This window comes from Panthera uncia, chromosome E1 (genome assembly GCF_023721935.1).
Source record: "Panthera uncia isolate 11264 chromosome E1, Puncia_PCG_1.0, whole genome shotgun sequence".
In the NCBI taxonomy this organism is placed as follows: Eukaryota; Metazoa; Chordata; class Mammalia; order Carnivora; family Felidae; genus Panthera; species Panthera uncia.
The window spans coordinates 42,628,335-42,651,226 of NC_064814.1; the positions used below are offsets into that span (position 1 = coordinate 42,628,335).

Genomic DNA, 22,892 nt, shown 5'->3' on the forward strand with positions numbered 1-22,892 from the left:
AAATCTTCTGCACAGCAAAGGAAACAATTCACAAAACTAAAAGACAACCTACTTGAACGGGAGAAGATATTTGCAAATGACATATCCAATAAAGGGTTAGTATCCAAAATGTATTAAGAACTTTTAAAACTTAACACCCCCAAGACCAAATAATCCAATTAAAAAATGGGCAGGAGACATGAACAGACATTTCTCCAAAGAAGACATCGAGATGACCAACATACAAATGAAAAATGCTCAACATCATTCATCATCAGGAAATTGCAAATCAAAACTAAAATGAGATATCACCTCACACCTGTCAGAATGGTTAAAATCAAAACCACAAGAAACAAGTGTTAGCAAGGATGTGGAGAAAAAGGAGTGCTCAGACACTGTTGGTGGGAATGCAAACTGGTGGAAAACAGTATGGAGGTTCCTCAGAAAATTAAAAATAGAATTACCATATGATCCGGTAATTCCACTACTGGGTATTTACACAAACAACACAAAAACACTAATTCAAAATGATATATGTACCCCTATGTTTACTGTAGCATTATTTATAATAGCCAAATTATGGAAGCAGCCCAAGTATCCATTGATAGATGAATGGATAAAGAAGAGGTGGTATATGGGGCGCCTGGGTGGCGCAGTCGGTTAAGCGTCCGACTTCAGCCAGGTCACAATCTCGCGGTCCGTGAGTTCGAGCCCCGCGTCAGGCTCTGGGCTGATGGCTCAGAGCCTGGAGCCTGTTTCCGATTCTGTGTCTCCCTCTCTCTCTGACCCTCCCCCGTTCATGCTCTGTCTCTCTCTGTCCCAAAAATAAAATAAAAAAATTAAAAAAAAAAAAAAAAAAAAAAAAAGAAGAGGTGGTATATGTATACAATGGAATATTACTCACCCATAAAAAGGAATGAAATCTTACCATTTGCAACAACATGGATCAATCAGGAGGGTATAATGCTAAGTGAAGTAAGTCAGTCAGAGAAAGACAAATACCATATGGTCTCACTCATCTGTGGAATTTAAGAAACAAAACAAATGAACAAAGAAAAAAAAAAGACAAACCAGAAAATAGACTCTTGGCTATAGAGAACAAAGTGATGGTTACCAGAGGAGAGGTGGATGGGGAGATGAGTGATATAGGTGGAGGAAATTAAGAGTCACTTATGATGAGTACTGAGTAACGTATAGAATTGTTCCATCACTCCATTGCATACCCAAAATTAATATAACACTGTATGTTAACTATACTGGAATTAAAAAAAAAAAAACAAGACTGACAATGCCAAATATTGGCAAAGATATGAAGCAACTAGAATTCTCATATATTGCTGATAGGAATGGAACAAACACTTTGGAAAACATTTTGGCAGTTTCTTAAAAAGTTAAACATATAAGGACACCTGGGTGGCTCAGTTTGTTACAGCTTGGACTTTGACTCAGGTCATGATCTCATAGTTCGTGGGTTTGAGCCCATGTCCAGCTCTGTGCAGACAGTGAAGAGCCTCCTTGGGATTCTCTCTCTCTCTCTCTCTCTCTCTGCCCCTCTGCAACTCTCTCTCTCTCTCAAAATAAATAACTTTAAAAATTTTTAATAGAGAAAAAGTAAACATATATTTACCATATGAGCCAGCAACCAGCAATTCCACTCCTAGCTATTTACCAAGAAGAAATGAAATAAAATTAGAAAAAATGAAAAATATGAATATTCAAAGACTTGTTTGCCAATGCTCTTAGCAGCGTAATTCACACCTCCAAACTGGAAACAACCCAAGTGTCCATCAACTTGTGGATAAACACATTGTATTATATCCTTACAATGGAATACTACTTTGTGATAAAAGGAGATGAAGTACTGATACACACAATAACATTGATGAATTTCAAAAATATTATACTAAGTGAAAGAAAGAAGACATAAAAGAATGCATACTACATGATTTCGTTTATATGAAAATCTAGAAAAAGGAAAACTAATCTATAGCAGTAGAAAGCAGAATGATAGTTTTCTGGGGCCATGAGTACAAAGGGGCACAAGGGAACTTTTTGATTTAATGAAAAAATCTATATCTTCATTTTGGTGGTAGTCATGTGGGTGTATATACATTGTCACAAGTCATTGAACTCTACGCTTAAAATTGGCTCATTTTATTGGATGTAAATTATACTTCTTTGAGGTTGATAAAAAAACAAGAATGCTCATAGTATTATTTATAATAGTAAAAAACTAAAAATAGTACAAATGTTTATCAATAATGGTATGATTAAATAAATCTTTATATATTAATTAATATATATTAATAAATCTATATATATTAAAGATTTTAATAATAAATCTTTATATATTAGTGGATTATTATGTAGCAATGAAAAAAATTACAGAAAAATTAAACATGAATAAAATTTATGGATATAATATTGAACAAAAAAGATACAAAAGGGTATATACTATATAATTTCATTTATATGAAATACAAAAATAAGCAAACTAATCTATAGTGAAAACATCATAATAATAATTACCTTTGAAGGAATTATTGACTAAGAGATGCCATGAAGGAGCCTTCGGGCAATTATGAAAATGTTCTATATCTTTATCTGAGTGGTACTTATATAGAGTATACAGTATAGTATAGGTAAACATTCGCTGAAATAAACATTTGGTATTTGCACACCTTGTTACGTATTTATTATTCCTCAATGAAAAAATATTTTTAAATTGTCACTGTGGTTGCTTGGGATGAAGTGTCTTTTGAAGGAAGGGCTTTAAGAGACCAAGTGGCTGTTGCATTTAACCATAATTACAGTAAGTGTTGACTACAAGGGCTGTCAGTGGATGGGCTTCATTTCATTACATTGGAGATATTGTAGAAAGTAAAAGACAAGCTCAGGGCTTTAAATTCTCAGCTCAAGTTGCAGTCAGAAAACGATAAAATTTTCATAATGGCTCTGAAGGAATCTCTATTTCTTTTATTTTTAGGGCAGATGTGGATGAAAAATCAGCCTCTAAATTTAATGTAACAGGATTAAAATGCAAGTTGAATTCACAGAGTTGTCAAGTCTCTTATAGGAAAGTCAGCATGCTACTTGGAAAACAGAGGGACCTTGAGACTTGGAATGTTTACGTTTGGATGGAAGCTAAGACTTGAAGTACAAATCTCTCTAAGCCTTCCTTGGCAGCAGAAGAAATCCCTTCTCTCCTGTTTGAGAATATTAGCTTTTCTTTCCTTATAGCCCCCATAATAACTTCACTTAAGGCACTTAGCTTGCAGGGGGATGTCTATTTTCCTTAAGGCCCACCTGTCCAACATTCATTGCCATTAGACCCAAAGTTGGAGTCAGATCTCAGCATGTCCCAACAGGACTAGTCAAATCTGTACTGAGAGGTGATTGTTGGTACTCTAAGGGAATAGTAAGTTTTTACTAATTCATAGCAGCAAAAACCTAGAGAATATGTGTGGGGACTGATTATAAAACTTTTAGACTAGGAAGGATAGATATAAGTTTGGATTGGCTCAAACTAGTCAATATTGTTATACTTAGAAAATTTACTTAGCAATAATATTTTGAGTATCTGTGAATAGTTTTAACAGTTTTCTTGGTAGGTAAATTGAAACCTTGACTCAAATATGGCTTATGTTCAATGAGATTGAATACTCTATAGTATTCTTGGAATACTATAGAGGAAGAAATCCAAAAGCTTATAAGGTTGTTAAAGTTGATTTCTCTTATGTAGCCTGCCCATTATGCACCTTTACCATATCCCCCCAGAGGGCACAGATGACACTTTCTTGAGAAGTACGTTAATGAGGAGAAGACTAGTATCTCCAAAAAAATCTCTTTGGTAGCTGTCCTCTGTAGGCTGAAGTTGATGGTAGTAGATAGTGCCATTGAAATTATGGGATTCCAGAATGATAGAAGACATGGTATTTAACTGCCAGAGACAAGATCTACTGGTCAAAGTCAGTGCTCATAGATATCATAGACAAATGGCATTTTAACTCAATGCCCAATGTCAAGGTCCATATTATAATGAATTCATTTTGTCTGGGACTTACACTGTGGTTATTTACCTACTTACTGAATGTATACTTGGAATTACCACAATGAACAATAAGAATTAAAGTAGCCATCTGAAAAGTTTGACCGGTTTCCTTAGAGTTACATAGATAGGATGTCTATTAAATTATTACTAGAGTTATTCACAGAAAAGCTCTAACTATGAGGCTAAAAACATGAGTTGAGACACCTCAAGGGAGAGTCCTGGCTTCTCATCCACTTTCCAGACTTAAGCCAATTTATACACCCAGAATTCTTTGATTGAACAGGAGTCTGGCTCTCTTGAGAAAGAATCCTACAAGACTGCCTCAAACATATACTGTAGATCTTACTGCAAGCATTCCTCAAAATACCTGTAGCCATTTACTAGGGTGATATACATTGGAAAAAGGAAAATATCCCAGACTTTCAGAGATTACCAGACACTGACTGCAAGTTAATACTAATTCCTAAGATCTCAAAATCCCCCAGTGGACCACTGGTTAAAATTAGAGCTTATAGGTGTCAAGTGATAAATGCTATTTTGGTCCCCCAATTAATCTTTGGATTTAGCTCTGTTTGTTTCTGGTTCCTGAATGTATAATTAGAATAGACATACTCAGCGACTAGCAGCATCCTCACAAATTAGGGACTAAAGGATGTCATGGTAGGAAGGACCACATAGAAACTCCTGAACTTTCTCAGTCTGCCAGAATGGTAAAAATAAACAAAAATAACAAAAACAAAATCATTCCACAGAAATTAGATATAAAAACACACGAATGAAGGTTCAGAAGAAGTAACCCTATCACATTCTTGTCTAATTCTCCTGTTTTGCCTATGCAGAAGATAGATCTTAAAGAATGTTTGTAGACTATTACAACTCCATTTGCAGTTGTTATCCACTGTGTGGAATCTTTATTGAACCAAACTGACACAACCTCCTCATTTACAACTATTGGTTTGTCAAATACTATTCTCTCTAGAGCAGTTTACAAGGACCAACAGATGTTTGATTTAACCTGTCAGCACTATACTTTTACTACCTTGCCAGAGCAATAAGCAGCCCTCTTTCTTTCTATTAAAATCTATTATGCAGACATTTCACAGAATGTCAGATCTACTAACCACGATGATTTCCATCATGGTGATTGGATCTGCTGAGCATGATGCTTTAGATGTTTTGGTACAACCCATATGTGTCAGAGGGTGAGAGATAAAAACCATACAAATTCAGAGTTTACTACCATGGCAATATTTTTAGCATATCCTGAAACATGACAGGATATCTCAAATATGAAGCAAATATGTCGCCTGCCACTAAAAAAGAGGAACAATGCTTATTGGACCTTTTTACATTTTAGGAACAACCTTTACTCTTATATTCTGTTGTTACACATTAAATGAGCTGTTAGCTACTAAAGTCCTAGAGAAAGAAAAGGCTTTGTAGGTTTTGTACTCTACAGTGCAAAAACTCTTCTTTACTTTATACCTTAACACCTAGATTATCCTACAGTATTTGAAGTGTATGGGGCGAATTGGAATGTTATGGCAAGTTGCAATAGAAGAATTACAGTGTAGATTACTTGAGTTTTGGAGCAAAATTATACCCTCTACTAATGTTAACTATTCTCCTTTGAGAAACAGCTCCTGGTGTGATTATACTGTGATAAAACCATATGCTTATTATTTGTATACTTTTCTGTATGTATGTTGTACTATAAAAAAAGGTTTACTTTTTAAAAGCTATATAGAAATTAAGGTCCAAATATAGCAAAAACAATTATAAAAAGAAGAGCAAGCTGGGGAGGATTTCCCGGGTTTTTCAAAATAAAGCTGTATTTACAGAATATTGGACCTGACATTAGATTTATGAGTATGTGAGAATTTAGCATATGACATAGGTAGCAATAGATATCAGTAAGAAGAGCCTAATCAACAAATGCTAAGTTGGAATAACTGGGAAAAAAGTTAAAATTAGATTTGAGCCTCCATAATGAGGAAAAATAGGTCCTATCTAATCAAAGACCTAGATATGGAAAACAAAATTATAAACATTTTAGAAGCCCATACAAAGTATAGAGCATGCCTTTAAACCTCAGGTAGGTAATATTCTTAAAGAATACCTCTAGTAAGCACAAATCATAAAAGAAATAATCAATATATTTGACTTCCTCAAAATTAAAAACTATGATATGACTAAACTCACCAAAAGTTAAATTAAAAAATAAGAGATAAACTGGGAAAGGGTATTTGCTATATAGATCACAGAATGATCATTGTCAAAAATTTACAAATTAGTAAGAAATAGGCAACTCTTTCTAACTGAAGAAAGGAAAAGGACGTAAAAAAGCCATTCATAGATGAGGGAATGCAAATACATAGTAAACAAATGAAAATATTTAATGTCACTAAGAATCAGGGAAATGCAAATTAAAATAACTAGATACCATTTTTTATCCATCAGATTGAAAAAAAATTGTAACCTTTAACAATATCTAGTATTGGCATGGATATGGAGAAATGACATTCTTATTCAGTAATGGTGAGAAGTAAATTGTATAGGTGTTTTGTTGAACATTTAGCAATAACTACTAATAGTGAAAATGCACATAGTATACAATCCATTAATTACACTTTTAATTATTCCCTAAAGGAAATGTTTACAGGTGTACTCAAGGAGATGTGTATAAGGAAATCCATTGCAGCATTATTTGAGTATCAAAACACTGGAAATGATTGAAATGCCAATCAGTAAAGGGACTTAAAAAAATTACAGTGTTTTCATATTATAGAATAGAAAACAGCAGCTAAAAGGAATAAAGTATATTTCTTTACATACATGAATTGATCTCAATGTTGAATAAGTAAAAGCAATTTTAAGAAGTACACGTTTTATGATGTCAACAATATATTTTAAAGTACATAAAACATTTCTGGGTGTTGGGAACACAAGTGTTAGTTTTATCATTTTCTCTATTTTTCTATAATTAAAATGTTTCTCAAAATAAAAACAATGCGAAAAATAGAACAAGTAGGGAGCAGTTAATTGTTTCAAGTGTCATACTCAGATCAAATTAAATAAGAACTGAGCATTGTACATTGGATTTAACAATTAAGTCAGTAACTATTTGTTAAGCATATATTTAAGTGCAAGGTATTTTGACATGTCACAGAATGGGGAAGTAGAATATAAGCCTGAAGACAAGGTATAACTTTCCTGACTTTGACTCCTCAGCTTTTATTTACGTAATGATGGTAGTAGTGGTGATGATAAAAGCTTCAATATGCCATATTACATTTACACAAAAATCTCAAATTTTCTGTGACAACTAATTGCAAACTTCCTGCTTAGGTAGGGTTTTTGGGTCGGCAGAGGACATTGGCCTTGCTGGAAACATTCTATGACCAAAGTTCGAAAATGCTCAGAAGTTTGCTGCGAAACCCAAGACAATGTAAGTGCCACTCAAAGGGAGTGTGCTCAAGCTGGAATGATGTAATACACCGGCATAATAAAAGCCATTCTATTCCCATGGAATCCCTTCACATGACATCTCCCTTAGATCATGATAGCTATATCTAACTGTTCATTCCCCACACAATTCACTCATCACAACTAGATGTATTTTTCACTATAGTGCGACACTAAAGTTGTCAAGTTAGAACTCAATTTTAAGTTCATTCAAATGAAGAGGTGCTTGAGTGATAATCTGAATATTTTGGAAATTAAGTTGGTAATGGTAATTCTAGTTTTAATATCTAACTTAGAATTCTAACATTTCTAGGTTTTCTTCTCCCAAGCGTTTTTACTTGTATGCCTTTATTGAAATAATACAGTAAAATGTTTTTTATGTTACTACCAAAACAAATAGAATTATGGGTTTTATTTTTATTTTTTAAAGAAAAAAGGCTCTAAATTGATGGGTTTTCCAAAGAATGTCAATATTTTAGTTCTATGTAAAACTAGTTGGATACTTAAAAATCTATGGGTGATATAGAGTAATCCTGAAAACTGTGGGAATCACACTTTTATAGCATGGCTACTAAATGTTTTGGGTGAGAAAGGAACAGTTTTGTGTCATGAATCCCACTACAGAGAGTGGTCCTGGACACCAGGTTTGTTTTGTTGTTGTTGTTGGTGGTGGTGGTGGTGGTGGTGGTGGTGGTGGTGTTTAAGTGGAGTTCTGGTGAATGCTATATAATCTTTCCCTAGATTTATGAAACAGGTGTTCATATAAGTTGAGGAGGAAAAGAATTAAGGAATGAAAAAGAAAGAAAGGTGGAGAATAAGAAAGGGTAGAAATTAATATTGGGAAAACATAGTCCAGGGAATGATAGTCATGGATAGAGACTTGCCTTATTTTGATATTGCAGATATTGAAAAGGTATTTGAGGTGGAAGACATGTGTCCTCCCCCTAATCCCTATGCTGTGCTTATTGTGGGAGGACCAAGAGTAGATAAATTCTTTTTTAATTTTTATTAAAATTTAGTTAACAAGCAGTGTAATATTGGTTTCATCACTTGCATACACCATGCACTCCTTAACACCCATCACCCATCTAGCCCATCCCCTGCCTTCCATCAACAAACCCTCAGTTTGTTCTCTATAGTTAAGAGTCTCCTGTGATTTGTTTCCCTCTTTTCTTTCCCCCTCTTCCCATGTGTTCATCTGTTTTGTTTCTTAAATTCCCCATATGAATGAAATCATGTAATATTTGTCTTTATCTGGGTGACTTATTTTGCTTAGCATAATACATTCTAGCTCCATCCATGTCATTGCAAATAGCAAGATTTCGTCCTTTTTGATGGCTGAGTAATATTCCATTGTAAATATACCACATCTTCTTTATCCATTCATCAGTCAATGGACATTTGGGCTCTTTTCATAGTTTGGCTATTGTTGATAATGCTGCTATAAACATTGGTGTGTGTGTACCCCTTCAAATCTGGATAAATTCTATTTGTTTTGGCAGTTTTAAGCAACTCTGCAAGTAGAAAAAGAAGAATCACGTTCATTTCCAAAGCCACACCTTTTAGGAAGAGATGATTTCTAACTTACAGTAGTGAGCATCTTTTATGTTCCTTTGAATATCTTTTTGCCTCTTGTGTTGGAGGGAAAGCTGTTATTTATTTAAAACAATAAGCCTATGTTATAATTACTGTGATCAATGCTGTTTTGCATTAATTTACTGGCTCTGATTCTGCATTATAAGATCAATTGTTTAAGTAAATATTTTGTTTTCTGCATTAGGGCCATTCATTGAATTTGAAGAGATAGACTTGCCTGAGTTCTGGGGAGACATGGATAATCAGAAACATATTTATGAAGACTTTGACAAAGTGCTCTTAGAGATAAATGCATTACTTTCTGAAAAACATGCTAGCAAAACCCAAAGCAAATTGTTAGAAACTCCAGAAGATCAACATAAACATGATGAATATACAGAATCAACACCACCAGAACAACAGAGAGGGACGACAGCAGAACAGGAACCAAACAGAATTTCAACCAAAGAACAAGAACAAGACAAAGAGTCTACTGGAAAAAAAGAACTATACAGAGAAATAGTAACAAAACAAACCCACACAGGGTCAACTCCAGAACAAGGATCAAGTAGAGAGTTAATAACAGAACAAAGACGACATAGTGATTCAGTAACAGAACAAGGACATAGTGATTCAGTAACAGAACAAGGACCACCACAAAGAGTATCATCTTCAAAACAAGGAGTCCACATGGAATCAACTGCAGAACAAGGACGCCACAGAGAATCAATAGCAGCACAAGGACCACACAGAGGGTCAATCTCAGAACAAGAATCACACAGAGAGTCAGTAACAGAACAAGAACCACACAAAGGGTCACGTGCGGAACAAGAACCATCTGGAGAGATAATTCCAGAAAAACAACAGGACATAGATTCAACTTTACAGTCAGGAAGAGGTAGTATCTTCAGAGAAAGTAGAAAATCTAGGGAGTCTGCTTCCTTTGAACATACTGAAATCCTCCCACAGGAAAAGAGGACTCAGGAGCAAATATATGAAGAGGAACTATTTGTGAGTCCTGAACTGCAAGAGGAGGTTCCAATATCAAGAAGAAAATATCATCTTTCAGGTAGTAATGCAGTTTTTCTATGACATTGGCTCCCTGTTTTGTGGAATGATTGTTAAAGTCTTTTCAGAAAATAATCATTTCAATTAGCATTTTTTCTGGCATATCAGATCAATCAAACCTTAGACATATTTAGCTACTGAATATGCATCTAGGCCTTGAACAATCAATTAAATGCAAACCAGAATGTTTCTGTTGTCAATTTACTTAGAATTCCTTTTGCACAGGAAGCCCATTCATAAAGAAGTAATCTGGTGATGTTACATATAGAAAGCTTCACTGGACTCCTGAAAAGGCAGTAGAAGCCCTTTAGTTTTAAATGTAGCGTGTAATATTAGAAGCCACTTTTAAAAATGTATTTTATTTCTTTTTTAAAATTTTTTTCTAGAGAGAAAGTGTGTGTGAGCAGGGGAGAGGGGAAGAAGGAGAGAGAGGATTCCAAGCAGGCTCCATGCTCAGTGCAGAGCTCAACACAGGGCTCCATCCTATGACCCTGGGATCATGACCCGAGCAGAAATCAAGAGAAGAATCAGACACTCAACCAACTGAGCCACCTAGACACCCCTAAAATTTTTTTTGTTTCGACTATAAAATGGGTCTTGCTTTTTTCAGTTATATAAAATATATGTTCTAGAAACATTTCTGAAGGTTACATTGAAGACAGAAAGCACCCTGCATTTCAAATATTTATTCTGCAAAAGACTTTTCCTCTGAATTACCTATTCCAATGTATGCCTTTTTTTTTTAAATCTAACTTAGAGAGCCAAACTCTATACCGCTTAAGACCTCAGTTAGGCACGAATATTTTTAAAGTTCTGCTCTTTAATTTTAAAGTCCCACGGTCCCAAAGAAAATCCTTATTTAAAACTCCTAAGAAATGAGTAACCTGTGTTGTAGTTTCTACATTATCATTAACTAATTTGAAATCTCTCATTTTTTCAGCATGATGTTTATTTCTTCACAAAAAGGGCCACTAATTTCTGGCTCTCCTTGTGTAGGAGGGATGCAGCTAGAAAAATTGTGAAGTTACTATTCAATTAGATGTTATTGGTGATGACTTGATTTTGGCTATGTGTAGCAGTGATTCAAAATGACAGTGTCTAAAAAAAACATAAAAATAAAACAAAATAGCAATGTATAAACAACATAGAAGTTTCTTTCCTTCTGATATAAAAGTCATGTGACAGCTCAGTCTCATGAAATCAGCAATGGCTCAAGTCCTATCTTGTGTCTCCCCTAACCACATAGTCCAGGATGGCTCACTAACACATCCACATTCTGACCAGAAGGTAAGGAGAAAGAAGAAGGGATAGGCATTACATCACTTGCTTACACATGACACTGGTCAGAATTTAGGCATTTGATGACACCTAGCTGTGACAGAGACTAGGAAATGTAGCCCTCATATTGAGTGGCCAGATTTGGGTACCAGGAATAGCTTTTGTCATAGAGCTGCTCTCGACAACTAGAGTTATTAAGTGATATCATTATGGTTCAGTGTGATATAACATATGTGGGAAATTATCTGATAGAAAGTTTTTAGTGTTCTGTATGCAAAGCATTTTTCTCATTTATTAACTTAGGAATTTATCATAGAATATATAATGTCCAATTCGAAGGCCTTTTATTTTTTTTTCAAGTTCTTATTTAAATTCCAGTTCATTGTGGTACTTTCTCTTATACCTTTTAGAAACTACAAAAAAGGAAGTTCAGAAAGATCCATCTTGTGAAAAGTCCCAAAAAATAGAAGGAAAGTCATGGTCAGGTGACTCCTCATTTAATCCTCCTTTCATTTATACTCTAGAACAAAAACATTATGAAAGTGAAATTAAATTGTCCATGTTATGGAATGTATATTTTTTAGGTGAACTTTTGACATGTAACTGGAATATGGATTATATCAAATGCGAAGAAGAAGAACAAGCAAACTTACTCTACAGTAGCTCCAGGTTCACAGGTACATGTCAGCAACCAAATTAGGAAGGATAGATGGCAGTCCAGTTGATGAATTTAATTTACTGTGGTACCCCATGAACTTAGCCAAGACACAATGGCAGGATGATCCTTGCATTATTTTGTCACTGAATTGATGGATCTAAATATATACAAGGTGGATGTTTTTGGTGGTAGTGTACATGTAGGCATGTGCTATTGATGAATGCTTTTCTGCCTTAAGTCATATGCATTAGTATATAATTTGTTTTGACCATTACATGGCCCTACAACTTCTTTGAAGCTATGATACAGGTGTACAAAAGGAATCAGATATTGGATATTAGAACTCAGTGGAAATCATTCCAGCTATTCCTCTCCCTTGTAGTCCCATAACTCAACATGTCAGACAGGTGAGAATATGTCATGTTTTTGAAGACTTATAAAGAAAGATCTACTCAACAGCAGAGAGAGCAAAGACTAACTTTTAGTTCTCAAATAAACCATGTATTAAACAATGATTATTCCAACCAGTACTCATATTACTACAATGCTATTTTATCATTTTATCTTTCATCAACAAGCAGTATATTTGATTACTAATCATATTAAGATTGTTTTGTTCCTATCAGCAAATTTTTTTCTCATTTAAGCCTGGGTCAAATAACAAACTTCCTATCCTCAAAATATTTTGGTAAAAATGCATGGCATTGGTCAAGCTCTTGTGGCCTATACTAGTTCATATTCTTCTGGTCTTACTTCTTTATTTCAGTTTTGCTTTACGACCTAAAAAACTGCATTGGTGATTATTTTCAAGTCATGTCAATCTCATATGGAAGGCATGAGGGCATGAATGATTGAATCGATGAATAAATCAAACATAAGTCACTGGGCTGATATCTTATGAAATATGCTTCATAACATTGAGCTTCAAGATAAATATATTAGTCAAGACTCTTTGGGGGAGAGATTGCAATGGTATTTATAGATTTGTTTAACTGTGAAGTCCAGACTACAGCTGGCTTCAGGCACAAATGAATCCAAGGGCTCAATAATAGCAGCGAGACACCATCTTTGCTTCTCAGCCCCGTTCCTCTCTGTGTAACTTTCAGTTTTAGGTAGTTTTCTTCATGTTGTGGCAGATATATTTATAAGAGTATTGCTAAGCCTATATCCTACTAGTTCAGGAATCAGAATACAAAAAGAGTGATTCTTCCCCAATAGTTCCCAAAAAAAGTTCTGGGGCTCATTCTCATTGGCATATGTAGTGGATTACATTGCTGTCATATAGAAATCATTGGCCAGACCTATGTCACGTAGTCATTCTTGTCACGAGGGTGGGGGAGGCTGAGTGCCACCTGATTAATCTAAACTGACAGTGGGGAAGAGATGTTTTCCTCATGAAGGGAGCATGGATTCCTAACAGGAAAAAAGTAGCAGGTGTTTATTACAATAAGTACTCGTATATTTTCTCTAAGCTTTAAGAAATTGTTCACTTTACTGTTTGTTGTATGTTTCTTGCTTAATAGACCTACATGCAATTATCAGAAATATTCAGTCTTACAAGGAAGTAAAAGGTGGGAGTGCTTTCAATGGAGTTTCCTTCAATCTGCTCCAGTTTGTGCAACTTCTGGAGACATTTGTTGGTGAAGATGCCCCCCTGAGTGTCAGTGAGACCCTCACATCCTTTTTTAAGAGGGGCTATGTTGAAACAAAAGAGGAGAAAATAAGTGGCTTAGAACAGGTGAGTAATATTATTTATCAATAAAACAGGTGAGGTCAGAACGACAACAGCCTTGTGAGTTGACTGGACAAACATCCCTGCAGATGAGAAATTAAAGCAGAGTAGAATGGTCAAGGTCACACCCTAAATAAGCAATTAAGGGGGCTCGAACACAGGTCCCACAATCCCTGGGTCAGAGCAGCCTAGGGCTACACACACATAGACAGACCCCAGGCTCTAACTTCTTCAGGCTGAAGTTGTCTTGACCCCTGATGGAGTCAGTGTCTGCTGCCAATGATCTTAAATGCAGATTTGTCTCTGTGTTAGAGGTGGAAGTCTTGCAGTTGAGTGGGGGAGCTCCTCCTAAGAAATTCAGAAAATTTCACTGAGTGAGCGAATTCTTTCTTGCAACAGGGACTGCTTCATGCATAATGTAATATGGTTCTGGATTTTGGAAATAAAAAGTCCTGTGTAAATCCAATGTAACAGCACTAATACATTAAGGGTCCCTTTGGAATTGCTCCTCAGCCTTCTCTACTCTGATTTAGGCCTTTTATCCTGCACATGGCCTCTTACTGTTTTTCCCACTTAATCCTCCTAGCACTCACTCCCAGCTGGCCTTGACTAAGGAGAGACTGGATAGGGCAGTGGTTGGGAGTATGGCTTCTGGAGGCAGAGCACCTAGACTCAAACCATGGTTCTGCTGCTTATTTGCTGTGTGACCTTGTGCCGGAGCCTTGACAGCAATGCTGGCTCAGTTGCCTTATTTTCAAATGAAGATATAATCGTACTGACCTCACCAGGTTGATAGGAGAGTTAGATGTGTTAATTCAAGTACTTAAACAGTGCCTGACCCATAATAAACCTTAACTATTATCATCTTCTTCAATTCTCTTGTCAGAAACCCTAAATAGTTATAGAATTGAGAACAGTGTTTAACTTGAAATAGACTTTCTTGGCCTCTTTTAACCCATGCACTCCAGCTCAGTTTCCCAAACCTGCCCTCCTGACTTGACTCATGCTGACCCAGTACTACCATCAGTTGAAGTCACTGCTGCCCCTCAAAGGCAGGCTCTCTGGTCAGAGAGAGCCTTTGAGCTCCTTTGAGCCATTCTAAGTATCTCAGTATCCAAGTTCCTCTAAAGTTGTAGAGGAGGGGCACCAGGGTGGCTCAGTCAGTTCAGGGTCTGACTCTTGATTTCGGGTCAGGTCGTGATCTCACAGTTCATGAGTTTGAGCCCCACATCAGGCTCTGCACTGACAGTGCAGACCCTGCTTGGGATTCTCTCTCTCTCCTTCACTCTCTTCCCCTGCTGTGTGCTCTCTTCTCTCTCTCTCTCTCAAAATAAATAAAATAAACTTTAAAAAATTATTTTAAAAAATAATAAAGTTGTAGAGGAAAGCTAAAGTCATCGTCATCAGACATGAAAAGTATTCTCCAAACAACTGACCATTTAAAAAATTACTTTCCACATAGACATTATTAAACAACAAAAATTCAACTGAGTAACTTTAAAGATCAAATTGGCTTGATTCAACAACTCATGAGTTCAGCAACATCTCATCCAGCAATAGAAAGGAGCTCTGAAGGGCTGCAAGGTTTTTTAAAAGGCAGAAATGGGGCTGGGAAGGCAAATTATTACTAAAGAATGCATTATTCCAGGAAGGTCGCCTTTCTAACAGGAACAGAAGGGGTCTATCAAGTGGATTATCTCACTAGTGCTGACTGGGTATTTCCATGATGACTGGTTAAAGGTTATGCCTGGGGAGCCGAAGGTGCACTTAGGTTAATTATTAAGCCATGATTTACTGACATGGGGCGTGGAACAAGCCTAGTGTCTCTTTTTTAACATCTCCCTACCTAACACCATCCATCCATCATAGCCCATTTCATACTTACGACTGTGGGATGTTGTAAACTTCTGACATTGACAATGCAACAAAATGGTGTCAAAGTAAAATTTAAGTTTTAAAACCTAGAATTTCATAAAGCCATGAAAGTGTTATTGCAAAACTGCTCAAAATGATTGCAGTCATTGGCAAATGAGGATCTGAGAGTCAGGTCCATTAACAAATGAAGAACTTCATGGAACCAAGTAGGTACTTCATGGGGGTGATTTGAGTATCAATGAGATAATGGATAAAGAGAGGCCTTCAGATGTGGTATATATACACAGTGGAATACTACTCGACAATGAAAAAATAAAGAAATCTTGCCATTTGCAACAGTGTGGATGGAACTGGATGGTATTATGCTAAGCAAAGTAAGTCAGTCAGAGAAAGATACCATGATTTCACTCATGTGGAATTTGAGAAACTCAACAGATGAACATACGGGAAGGGAAGGAAAAATAAGATAAAAACAGGGAGGAAACCATAAGAGACTGTTAAATACAAAGAACAAACTGAGGGTTGCTGGAGTGGGGGGCCGGGGGTGTGGGTTAAATGGGTGACAAGCGTTAAGGAGGGCACTTTTCGGGATGAGCACTGGGTGTCATATGCAAGAGATGAATCACTGGGTTCTTTCTATTCCTGAAGCCAGACTACACTTCATGTTAACTAACTTAAATGTAAATAACAAAAAGAGAGAGAGAGAGAGGCCTTCAGGAAAACTGAGGAAGTCCTTGACTAACTTTTGCAAAAATGACTGATTGCCCTATGGAAATGGTGTCCTATTGGGCAATCATATAATTTTAGGTAGGAAATATACTTAAAATAATTTTGTTCTACGAATTATCCCATAGTTGCAATTACATTTTGTTAAGCGATACTAGGTTTAGTAGTAGTTTTATTTTGCAAGAAGTTCCAATCAAACCTTTTCTACCATTTATTGTATGCCACTCTGGTCTCCATTTTAAGTAGGTTGACTCAGAGAAGCCTTTTCAGGTCTCAGTTCTTTTTGGATAATGAGCGCCTTTTAACTTATTTTTATCTGCCCCATCTTCCCTAACAGACAGCACATTCCTAGGGCATACGGTGCTGAAACAGAGAGAAATGCCATGTCATCATCTCATGGGACAGTGGGGGCAGATATGCATGAGTCACCGATGAAGCCTGTGCAGACCCATAGCCCTTGTTAAATGAATGAGTTCTGGTGTATTCAGAGCTGTTGGAAGCAAAGACAGTGAGGGTCCCCACCAATGAGAGGTGACTAGATGACCTCAGATACCCAGGCTCTTGTCTTCAGTTCTGTCTGGGCTTTTCAAGCATTGGCAGTGATCTCCAAAAGTCTGGAATGCTTTGCAGGGCAGGGCTGGGTGAAGGACATGAGAGTGGTAAGGGTGATCAGGGATGCCCTTGTAAGGAGAGGCAGAGGCCCCTGCTGCCACTCCTCTGACCACCCCTCCAGTAGCATACAGAAGTTGTGTAAAGTGGCTTTATGTGCTCTGGTTCATTCCTGCCTGTTATGGTTCAGAACTTTTTAAAACTGAGCTTCATAACCAGACTGAATGATGGAGTTTTCCCAGTCCCAGTCCCCGGGAAGGTGCCTGGAAAGAGGAAGTTACCTTCCTACTTGGGAGTAGAGGTGAGAAGGGCCAACTGGCACCAATGATCACCCCAGCTGCAAGCAGTGACTGCTTGGTAAGGGACCACCAAACCTAGCAGAGGACAAAAAAAAAAAAAAAGGCCAGCTGCTGCAGGCCTTTCTGTTCAGCCCTATTTTTTTTTTTAAGATTTATTTATTTTTGAGAGAGAGAGCACAAGCAGGGAAGGGGCAGAGCTGGGGGGAGGGGGGTGGACAGAAGATCCAAAGTGGGCTCTGCACTGACATCAGTGAACTCGATGCGGAGCTCGAACTCATGAACCATGAGATCATGGCCCGAGCTGAAGTTAGACACCCAACTGACTGAGCCACCCAGGTGCTCCCAGCCCTCCTTTTGCCTGACAAAATTGGGTTAGCCCTCAGGCCCATGAGACAGTCCCAGAGTTAATGCCTCAGAACTGTGTGGGAGCAGGTGGAGGAGGTGTATACATGAGGCACGACCTTGAAAACTGTCTCTAGCAGGAACACCTGATGCTCTAGCAGCTTCCCCAAGCTCCTGGGAAAGATTGCCTTTGTTGCATCCCTGGTAGACTCATAAGGAACTGTTGTTAATAAAATGTCCCCATTTTAAATGCCTTGATTTATAAGTCTCCGAGGAAGCATGCATGAAAGGAGGGCAGAGAACTGAGCCTCAGGAATACTAATACTTAGGAAGCAGGGAAAGGACTGTCAGACAAAGCCCCTGAGAGCCAGTTGTAGAGGTGTAAGAGCCAGCAGGAGGTTTGCCATGCTATGAAGTGCTTTGAGAAGGAATGCTTTGGAACAGGGGCTGGAGTACCTGGCTAGTCCTTGGGGACATCTGAGGACAGTGTCAGCAGGGCAGAAGGAGCCTCTAAGACAGCAACTCTAAAACATCTGACTGGTTTATCAAGTCAGATGAAAGAATCAGACCCCTGAGGTGCCAGGGGACCGAGGTCATGTCCCAAGGGCTGACAGAGACCTCAAGAGTGGATGCCCTCCCAGTAAACAATGTATACTAGCTTATACCAGCACCTTCTTGGTGACCTGAAAGAATCTCCAGTTCTAGGGATTGACCTTCCAAATGGCAAAGTACAGTAGAGGAACCATTTATAACTAACATTCATCTGTTTAAACTTGGGTGACAAAGTCTTAAATATGTTCAGCTACCTTGGGTCCCTTTGGCATTGGAGATGGCAGAGAGGATCATATGAATGCAAGGTCTTCACTTCCTTTTACAACCTTGGGCTCTAGGATCCTCATGGAGGCTTTTTTACTAGATAGAGCACACAGCCCAGGCCCTGGCGTCTGCCTCAGACATCTATACCGAAGAGGTAAGAGCCACTGGCCCTGCCTCCCCTGCTCCTCAGCCTGGAGAGCTGGTCTACATTTTACAGTTCAGTCTGTAGTCAGGATCCTCAGCAAAGTGACGTTACATCAGTCTCCACAGGGCTCAGGAGTTCTTTGATGCTGCCTCTACCCCAATAAGCAGTTCTTCTGTTGGCCCCCTTCCCATTGCTTTTATACAACTTTAAAGCATCAATACACCTGATGCATCTGTTTAAAAATTTTTAATTCTTTAATAATATATATATATATATATATACAAACTTAAAATTTTTAACCTGTATCCATTAAAAATTTTTAATTCTTTAATAAAATATATACATGAACTTAAAAAATAAAATAAAACAGGTGAGGTTACTATTATTAGTAAATCTCTAACCTCAGTTACTCCTAATGTGGCTTTTTAAAAATTTACAATCAAACTTATCATCTTATTTCAATGAGCATAGTCATTAAATATTTTATTTTATTGTCAAATGGTCCAAGATCACACTCCAGAGAATTCATTCCCCTAATAATAACATGATTGCTAGTGTCAAGAGATGGTTTATTGTACAGCTTTGTTTTTCCTCCTCTGAAGCTTGCAGAGCAGATTCTGAGGACCACATATGTGTATGCGCAAAAATGTGTGTGTGTGTGTGTGTGTGTGTGCACTGTTTATCTGCTTTGTGAATGCATTTACAAGTGCACATACCTAGAAGTACAATTATGATTTGAATATATATTTTTATTCATGTGAATCCAGGTATTACATATTTCCTAAAAACTTACTACTTACTTGAGTGATAGATAAATGCATACATGTTAGCTGATATAAACAATTTATGTACTCTTTTGTGAAATATGTAAATTACATTCGCCAGGCATATCCATCAGCCTCATGAGTCTTCTCAACCTAATTCTAGAGTTGATATCCCTTTTGCCTCCTCAATTGCAGTTCCCCCTTTTAAACAAATTCTATATATTCACTTTCTTTTAGTGATTAAATCTAGATAACAGTTACTATTTTTTTTTAAGTTTATGTATTTATGTTGAGAGAGAGCACACAAGTTGGGGAGGAGCAGAGAGAGAGAGGGACAGAGAGAGAATCCCAAGCAGGCTCTGCACGGTCGAGAGGCTCAAACTCATGAACCATGAGAGATCATGACGTGAGCAGAAGTTGGATGCTTAACAGACTGAGCCACCCAGGCACCCCGATAATAGTTACTATCTGACTGATATTATAATTAATCTAGTAAAAAATCTAAAAGGTAAATAAAACCAACGTCCAGTTAGGTCAATGTTAAATATAAAAAGTAATTTTTGAACATGGTTATTTTTCATTTTTTGAACACTGCCACTCATCCTCCTTAACTACATAGCATATCCCCCTCCCCACCCCCCAAGAACCCAGGTCAAGCATACCATACGTTTATCACATTCCTGAGCAAACAGCAAGGGAGTGGAAAGGAATGAATCAAAGATTCTTAAGGAGTGTGGCCCCCTTTCTAAGTTAATGTGTTTTAGTCCAATGCAGAGAATGCCTGTTTTTGTTTTTGTTTTTGTTTTTGGTCTAGAGGTGAAACAGAGAAATAGTATTTAGAGTATTAACATTAAATGCTTCATTTTACCATTAATATCATGCTTAGTCCAAGTTTTTTCAATAAAGCTGTTTTTAGAAATAGTGCTTCACTTTGGGGGGAATAAACCTAGGATGGCAGCTAGCACAATAAATAGTGTGTCTTCTGTGCTTTGTTATCCGGTTTCTATCCTAGATTAGACATAATGCTTCCAGAGTCCGACGGGAACTTCTCCTAGAAGCCCTGTTTCAGAAGTGGGACAGTGATGGCTCAGGCTTCCTGGATCTGAATGAAGTTGATGAACTCTTGTACACATACAAGGAGGGAATGGAAAAAGAATCTATGAAGAAAGGTAAAAAGATGAGAATTTTCTCATTAAAACTGTGGTAACAACTTGGTTTCAAGTTTTCTAGTACTATGTCATACATAGTTAAAACTCTCATTTTGAAGCCACAAGACACCACTTCACGGCTATTAGAATGGCTATAATTTTTTCAGTTTTATTGAGATAAAATTAACATATAATGTTGTGTAAGTTTCAAGTGTACATGTGTTGGTCTGATATCTTTATATACTTAGAAATGATTACCACAGCAGCATTAGTTAACACCTCTATCACTTCACATAATTACCATTTCTTTTTTGTGGTGAGACCATGTGAGATCTATTCTCTTAGCAAATTTAAGTATATAATATTGTTAACTATAATCACCATGCTTACATTAGATCCACAGAACTTATTCATCTTATAGCAAGTTTATACCCTTTGACCAACAATCCCCCATTTCCCCCAACCCCATCCCCTAAGAACCACCATTTGACATTCTCAGTTTGGCTTTTTTAGATTCCACATATAAGTGATATCACACAGTATTTGTCCTTCTTTGTCTGATTTCACTCAGCATAATGCTTTCAAGATCCATCCATGGCAACACTCTATCTTTTTCATGGATGACTAATACTCCTGTGTGTGTGTGTGTGTGTGTGTGTGTGTGTGTGTGTGAATCACACTTTCTTTATCCATTCATTCACTGATGGTTAGTTTTTTTTCATACCTTGGCTATTGTGAATAATTTTGCAATGAACATGGTGATTCAGGTATCTCTTCGAGATTGTGATTTCATCTCTTTCCATTAGATACTCAGAAGTGGAATTGCTGGACAATATGATAACTCTATTTTGTTAATGTTTTTTATTTGTTTGTTTTGAGAGAGAAAGAGAGAGGGCACAAGTGAGGGAGAGGGGCAGAGGGAGAGAGAGAGAATCTTAAGCAGGCTCCATGCTCAGCACTCAGCATGGAACTCAACGCAGGTTCGATCCCACAGCCATGGAATCGCAACCTGAGCCAAAATCAAGAGTCAGATGCTCAACTGACTTGAGCCACCCAGACACCTCTATTTTTAATGTTTTGAGAAACATCCATACTGTTTTTTATAGTAGTTGTACCAATTTACATTCCCACCGACAGTGCACACTGGGTCCCTTTTCTCCACATCTTTGCCAACACTTGTTATCTCTTGTCTTTTTGATAACAACAACTCTGACAGGTGTGATATGACATCTCATTGTGACTTTGATTTGCATTTCTCTAATTGTTAGTGATGTTGAGCATCTTTTCATGCACTTTTTGGTTATCTGCATGTCTCTGGAAAATTCAGTTTCTTTGCCCATTTTTAAATTTTTTTTTCTGTTTAGGTGCATGAGTTCCTTATATATTTTGGATTTTAACCCCTTATCAGATATAGGATTTGCAAAAATCTTCTATTCTGTAGGTTTCCTTTTCATTTTGTTGATTGCTTCTTTTGCTGTGTAGAATCCTCTTCGTTCAATGTACTTCACTTATTTACTTTTGCTTTTGTTACTTATGTTGTATACTTTAAAAATAGAAAAATAGCAAGTGTTGACAAGGATGTAGAGAAGTTGCAACCCTTGTACATTGTTGGTGGGAAGTGTAGAAAATGTCAGAGCTATCAGGAGTGTATTGTGTTGTAGAGTGCTTTGTCCAAGACCTTAACTCTTATCTAGTTAGATTCCTTCCATGTGCCTAGCTACCCTCACTCTTGGGGTTAAAAAAATCCAAAACATTCCTCAATTCTGCCTATTTTCTCTTCTTGTTGTATCTTTCTGCCTCTACAAGGTCCGATTCATCTCTCAAGTCGGTCTGGCTTGCAAGTTTCTCCTGAATTTACTAACTTAACCACTAAATTCTCCTTAATGACTTTTCTTGTCCTATACTACATTTTTCTCTTCTGATCAAACTTACCAATAAAAAGTTACTAAAATTCTTATTCTAGTATAATAAGTTTCCTCATTCATTTGATTAGATTCTAGTATAAATGATTTTGCTTTTTACTGGGTTTAAGGATTTATCTGGTGACTCTTGCATATTAGATTTCCAATTCTTAAAGTGTATAGTAAGTGAAAGAAAGAATGATCAGGGTTAGTTAAGTTCTTCAACCTTTTAAAAAATTATTGTATTCGTTTATCTTCAAATGTACCTAAGTTTATCAATTGTCATGTGTTCTTCATTCACTACATCTTCTGCAAACTTGACATTAAACTACACTACTTGTCTTAGACTGCATCCAAAGAATGGAATTTCAAAGGGCACAATGAGATGGTTTCCACTTATAAAGTGGGAAAATTTTATAATATAAAACCATGTTCTATAGAGGAAAACACCACACAATGGT

The 22,892-nt window shown here is 36.9% G+C and overlaps 1 protein-coding gene across 12 annotated transcripts in view; it reads left to right on the forward strand.

Annotated features, from left to right (window-relative positions):
• The window catches only part of EFCAB5 (EF-hand calcium binding domain 5), a 184,280-nt gene that overhangs the window by 111,755 nt on the left and 49,633 nt on the right, over positions 1-22,892 (forward strand). For all 12 annotated transcript variants that reach the window (XM_049637931.1, XM_049637930.1, XM_049637933.1 and 9 more), the window contains 6 exons: positions 7,379-7,478; positions 9,276-10,139; positions 11,827-11,901; positions 12,001-12,093; positions 13,598-13,812; positions 20,395-20,551. In XM_049637931.1, coding sequence (XP_049493888.1) covers positions 7,379-7,478; positions 9,276-10,139; positions 11,827-11,901; positions 12,001-12,093; positions 13,598-13,812; positions 20,395-20,551 — 1,504 coding nt within the window. The remainder of the gene's footprint in view (positions 1-7,378; positions 7,479-9,275; positions 10,140-11,826; positions 11,902-12,000; positions 12,094-13,597; positions 13,813-20,394; positions 20,552-22,892) is intronic.